This window comes from Acipenser ruthenus, chromosome 5 (genome assembly GCF_902713425.1).
Source record: "Acipenser ruthenus chromosome 5, fAciRut3.2 maternal haplotype, whole genome shotgun sequence".
Taxonomy (NCBI): domain Eukaryota; kingdom Metazoa; phylum Chordata; class Actinopteri; order Acipenseriformes; family Acipenseridae; genus Acipenser; species Acipenser ruthenus.
In genome coordinates this window covers 51,369,491-51,375,738 of record NC_081193.1, presented here as the reverse complement: position 1 = coordinate 51,375,738, position 6,248 = coordinate 51,369,491, and the positions used below count along the sequence as shown (strand labels likewise).

Sequence of the window (6,248 nt, the reverse complement as noted above, 5' to 3'; positions counted from 1 at the left end):
TTGTGTGAGGGTCTGGACTCGCCTCTCTTTGCTCTGGGTATCTGGCGCGGTGCTCTGCGGGACTCAGCCGGGCCCCATACGCTCTGCCTCCCAGCAAGGCTCTTCAGTTGTTCTTCCAGCTGGACAAACTCCACCTTGCGTTCCTGGATACAGTTGCTCTATCTAGCCGCTCGTCTCTCCATCTCCTAGCTACTTAGGGTTGCCATCCGTTCTGGTTTTGCCTGGATTGTTCTCTTTTTGAGGCAGCTGACCTGGGAAATTTAAGACTTCCCGGGACATTAAATGTCATCAAAGTATATAATGATTTTATTTATTTATTTATTTATTTAGTACGAAATGACTCTGGTATCCCGTTTTTTTGTAAATTAGAGGTGGGAACCCTATAGCCACCCCTGCTTGACGCTCGGGTTGTCCATTCTTGATCCTGCTTCTGACACCAGTGTAGCGTTCTGCACAGGCAGGAAGGGAAGAAGGGAGAGAACACGCTGATTTTGGGACGCTAATCTCGAGCACCCACTCATAGGCCACTGCTCTGACAGCTTCACTGCTTTCTGGAACACAACCAAATCAGGACAGCAACAACAACACATAATTGGCAGCGCAGCACCCTTTGATAGCATAGCCACGCCCCTTTATGTTAACCGGGTGTCGGAGCTTTAACCACATCCCATTGGTCCTCAGCCGCACACCAGGACGAATGGGCACTGACAAACAACAGTGGAGACACAGACAGCAACACATGCACAGGTTACATTTACACATAGAAACAGAGACAGAGTTATATAAGCAAACGGCGGGAAATACAGAGCGGAAAGGGAACACAATACAGCGGGAATTACAGTACGCAAATTACAGTGCACAGTAGGAACACAGTACAAAACATAATTACACAGATCGCTACAATGTATAAAAATAATGTGTAAAAAATAATGTAATTGTATGTAAAAAATAATGTGATATCTTGTAACAATTGTAAGTCGACCTGGATAAGGCCGTCTGCTAAGAAAATTAATAATAATAATAATAATAATAATAATAATAATAATAATAATAATAATATATTACTTGCACATATAAAACAACATAAATAAGGTTTGTATTTTATGAGGCATAACACACTGTTAAGAAGACACATAACATGCAAAAAATAAGAATAAAAACGAGGCCTGGTACATACCTGTAGATGTCAAGTGGTTTTGAAAATTGCGCTCATAGATGACAGCACTTATACCTAGGCAAGATGGCGTCCCTCTTTCCATACCAAAATGACGTAATGTCCTATCTAGTGTTTCTATATTCTATGATTTTACTCAAGTTACACGCAACAGCCAAAAAACCCTATTGGTTAAAAAGTGAACCTTATCTACTCCTGTTGGTTGAAATGTCCACGTCAGCAGCCAGTGAAGTCTTGATTTTCTAACATTAAAGAGAAGGTAATACAGTCATAGATACAGTACTACCTAAAAACTTTCCAGGAAGTTTTGTATGACACATGACTTGTTTGTCAGGTATGTAGTTACATTTTAAATATGCGGTATTTAGTAACATATTCTAGAACCGAAGAAAATATCTTACGTGAAATGTTTTGTGTTTTTGTTTTAGGTGATTTTGGAAAATAAATGTGTAACCTGTGAAAGTCCGCATCCTGGTTTGGAATCCCTGTGTGAGGACAGCATAGGGAAGCGAAGTATTTTTCTGGAGCACATTTATCATTACGGGTTCTAAAGTCTATTGTACACTTGCTTTCTAAAAAGCGATTCTGGTTATGAAGATTATTCCCGTTTAAATCGATGAAACATATGACGAAGATTATTTTTTAAAATTATAACAAAAAAGTATTATACATTGAAAGTGACGCTAAAATGAGATTTAAAATCCGCAAGAAAAATGCACTTGCATTAACAGTGGCTGTATTTGTTGCGGTTGTCTTTGTCTACACTATGTTTAAGAGTAGCAGTTTACCTCAGGATAAGCCAAAGCAAGGGACAGCAGGAAGTTCGGAAAAACTGGAGACATTATCAATAGCACAGAATCATTCGCCAAACAGGTTCCTGTACGGTAGTGTGTTTGAAATGAAAAAATCTGTTTACGAAAACAACTTCAGGCAGTTTATCATGAATGCTGAAATGTTCCAGTCGGACCCAGAATTAGTCATAGTTGTACAGGTCCATAACAGACCCGCCTACCTCAGACTGCTTGTTGAATCCTTAAGAGAAACCGCTGAAATCCACAGCACACTGCTGATTTTCAGCCATGACTATTTTTCAAAGGAAGTAGGGGAAATCGTTCAAGGCATAACATTTTGCAGGGTTTTGCAAATCTACTTCCCATACAGCTTGCAGCTTTATCCCAATGAGTTCCCTGGGCAAGATCCATCGGACTGTCCTAGAGACATATCCAAGGACGAGGCCAAAAAGAAAGGATGCCTAAATGCCGACTATCCAGATTCTTATGGCCATTACAGGGAAGCTGCCTTTACCCAAGCCAAGCATCACTGGTGGTGGAAGCTGCATTTTGTGTGGGAGAGAGTTAAGGCTCTTCAGGGCTACAGTGGCTATGCAGTTTTCATTGAAGATGACAACTACCTCATTCCAGATTTCTATAGTTTTTTTAAGAGGATGGCAGCACTCAAGAAAAGTGATTGCTCAGATTGCGATATCTTGGCCCTGGGCAATCATGACAGTCCTCCACTGTTCCAGGACTTGGCAAATAAGGTTGAAACTACAGGGTGGGTATCAACCAAACACAACATTGGCATGGGATTAACAAAGGATGTTTATTATAAGATAATGGGATGTGCGAGTGAGTTCTGCACCTATGATGATTACAACTGGGACTGGACCTTACAGCACTTGTCCAGTCAGTGTCTTTCTAAGCCATTAAAGGTGATTGCAGCACAAGCTTCTCGGGTACTGCACACAGGAGACTGTGGAATGCACCAGAAAGAGAGCTGCAAGCCAGAAGCGGCATCTCAGAAAGTGCAAACAATACTACAGTCTGTCAAGAGCTATCTATTTCCAGATGATTTAGTTTCCCGAAAGCTGGATTCTGTAAAAAGCTCTCCCCACATAAGAAATGGAGGCTGGGGTGACATACGGGACCACACGTTATGCAAAAATTATGGAAAGAAATTGTAAAAAGGAGATAACACATCATACCATTAGTATAACAACATTCTCAGATGTCCTTTGTCAGTTTGCATTTTGCAGATTTAATATTCACTTTGAAGTGGGTGAAGCCTCTTTATCCTGCCACCACATTCACTTCCTGTGCAGTAGGTATTGGGGTCCTAATAGTGAATTTATCTTGTGGTCCGAAAAGATAAATTAGCTTAACCTGAAACAGTGAAGATAAAATCTAGAAAGCTAAACCAATCTACACCACAATGAAAAGGGGAGGTTGTTTTTTTTAATGGATTTGTTATTATTGCCCCTTTTATGAGTTAAGGTGCAATGAAGGAAATGAAAATAAGCGTTAAGCCTACAAGTAACTGTTTACCAGCCTAACAAATGAATTGATACATTTTAAGATCTTTAAAGCATAATCTTTTTTTTTTTTCACTGCCCAGTGTTGCACTAGTCAGATACATTATTGTTGATAATACACTAATCATTTGCTTCATACAGGTACCTAGCAAGTGTTTATGAACAATTTTAATATTTATGTAAAAAAAAGTTTGAGTCTGTACTGTACATACAGTTTTACTTTTACACTCTTTGCATTCAGGTTTAATTGAAAATGTAATAGTTAACACAATATCAGAGTAGTTTGTTACATTGGTGGATATATATGTTGAATCTATTTAATAGCTTTTTATCAGTGAGATTTTTAGCATTAGTATCCGCACAAAATATAATTTTTTAAAATCCACTAAATTTAGTAAGTATAATTGTATTGCATCTTTACTTTGTAAACAACCAGATGTGGTTATTTCAAATTAGTCCTTGGCATCTGTTTACAAAAAGTGTCAAATTTATTTGTCTTTAATCTCTGGCACTTTGACTTGCAGTGTAAATACATGCCGCTTTTGTATAAATCTGGATGCAATTAATTTAAATATGATAAAAACAGATGAAAAATGTGACTACAAAACTACCATGCTGATCTGTCTTTGTTCACTAAAAAACTGACCTAGAACTGTCAATAGGGATCCCAATAACTGCTGCCTGAATCCTTCAGGGAAGTTAGAGGTGGCTATCTGGAAGGACATCTGTTCTCCAGAATGGTCCATACTGTTTAGTACATATAGCAACTGTTTATTGTTCAGCTAGGAAATACATTTTCTTGCAGTAATACAAGAAACAAATGTATATTATGATTTGACATTTATTTAGCAAGTTTCTATTAATTTGCTTGCATGAGAAGTTAGCCAGTGAAATCAAATTTTCTCTCCGCCTAAATTAAAGGCCATTAAACACCAGGTAACTTTTTTAGGCATCTGTTGAAGCAATTTTCACCATATGTAGCGATCAAGCAACATAATCAAAATGGATCTGATTTCAGCAAAGTGTTAATAATTGCTTGGAAATTTTACTACAGCGAGTTGTGTCAGCAGTTCCCAGAAAAGTTCTTCATGTTTCATGGCCTAAACTAACCTTTGGAGCAGTTATAACTTTGAATCCCTGTTTTTTTTGGTTAAAGTTTAACATTATGGATTAAAATGTTATCTTCTTAATAGGCATTAAACAAAGTAACCAACAGTGATGTCAATTCCAGTTGCATTCAATTTTGGCATTCAAGTCTGTACATGTGTAAATGTGCATTATGTGTCACTTAGAACTATAATATTCACAAACTCAGAATATGCAATAAAGGACTAAGTTCCCTTTTATAAAGAGTATATTGCGTATAATCTGTCACAAATGCCAAAATCCATAAAAAGCACATGTTTAAAGTGGCATCTGACAAAAAATATGGTCTTTAATTGTTGGTTTAAGATAAACCATGTAACATTTTTTTTAGTTTGTTTAGAGTTTTGTGTAATGGGTGAAACTTTTAACATGGCTGTTTGTGTTCAACTAATACACGTTTCGATAAGGGTTTCATGTGAATACTGGTTTTTCATCATAAATAGGAAATTATGTGTTGGTGTGTGTCTTCATACGTAGTTAAGTATATTTGAATGTTTACAGAGCTGTAAAATGCATGTTACGATTTTATTTTTTCAGTTTTTTTCTTGCATGTTCTTCAGTTGCTTTTTTGTTTTGTTTGTTTTCTTCTGTCCTGGTAGATTTTGTTTTATGCACAAAAAATAAAAAAAATAAAGGATACAAGTAAAATGTTGTTGATGTGTGTATAACATTGAGCCATACTACTCTGTAATATATTTAAATCGTTTCATTGAAGGATTTTATTTCTTATTTCATACAAAACCTAATATGATTTACCAGTATAGTCCTAATTATACTCCGTTTGTGTCTGTTATGGCTTCTGGACCTAATATTTGTAAATAAGTCTACAGTCATTTTCTCAGGAACACAAGTATTTTTGGGGGTGGTTTATTAATTTTGATGCTCTTGCTAGTAGTTGATTGCTAGTATATGGAGGTCATGAAACTGTTTTAATGTTTCCCAATCTGCTAACTGTACTAGAACAATTGTCCAGTTTTCTCTAACCAACAACACGTGAAATCTAAGACAAAACAACTTAACCTCATATGGTTTATTATCAAGTTGTTGTAATTAATAATCAAACAATTGAGTTCTGTCAGAATTGAAGTTCAGGTCTTGCAATGCAAGTTAACAAGGTTTATAATTTGTATTCCTGTGAACATGTTGAATTATTATGAATAATAATAACTGAGGATTATGACATTTGAAGTTTAGCAATATTTTAATTTGATTTGTGTAAAAATAAAATGTTTTTCAAATGTAAAAAAAGTATGTATTTTGTTTTTTTTTGTAAAGCACAGACCTCACGGCTTGTAGTGATGTGCACCTATGTATACACAGTATAGTTACTTGAAGTCAGTGTAAGTCTTGCAAGTAATTAGATGAATCTGTAACTCAGCTTTCATGTTTGAAGATATGGAAACCCCTCCGAGCAGTATTTATTGATGCTTGTCAGAGTAAGAACTATTACACCCATCAGAAACTTCTGATGCATTGTTCTGTGTTTCACAAAAGGGTGATTTATTAAGTACAGGAATTGCACTTATGGCTTCAATTATCTTTTTACTGCTACTGAAAGTTACTTTCCTGCCTGAAGATTCAAGTCCCTCAAACTATCATAATACTTCTGATTACTGA

At 36.3% G+C, this 6,248-nt stretch overlaps 1 protein-coding gene across 2 annotated transcripts; it reads left to right on the top strand.

Annotated features, from left to right (window-relative positions):
* The first annotated feature begins 1,257 nt into the window (after positions 1-1,257).
* si:ch73-91k6.2 (alpha-1,6-mannosyl-glycoprotein 2-beta-N-acetylglucosaminyltransferase) lies at positions 1,258-5,265 on the top strand. Of its 2 annotated transcripts, none has more exons than XM_059024316.1 (2): positions 1,258-1,433; positions 1,603-5,265. In XM_059024316.1, exon 2 carries the CDS (start codon positions 1,863-1,865, stop codon positions 3,135-3,137), a length of 1,275 nt encoding a protein of 424 aa, XP_058880299.1. In that variant the 5' UTR covers positions 1,258-1,433; positions 1,603-1,862; the 3' UTR covers positions 3,138-5,265. The 2 variants fall into 2 exon arrangements, with proteins under 2 accessions (XP_058880299.1, XP_033859300.1); XM_034003409.3 differs by having other exon boundaries at positions 1,258-1,508.
* Positions 5,266-6,248: the final 983 nt, after the last annotated feature.

Bases quoted from the DNA above. Each gene is read 5' to 3' on its own strand.
- si:ch73-91k6.2 (XM_059024316.1), top strand. From the start codon at position 1,863: ATGAGATTTAAAATCCGCAAGAAAAATGCACTTGCATTAACAGTGGCT.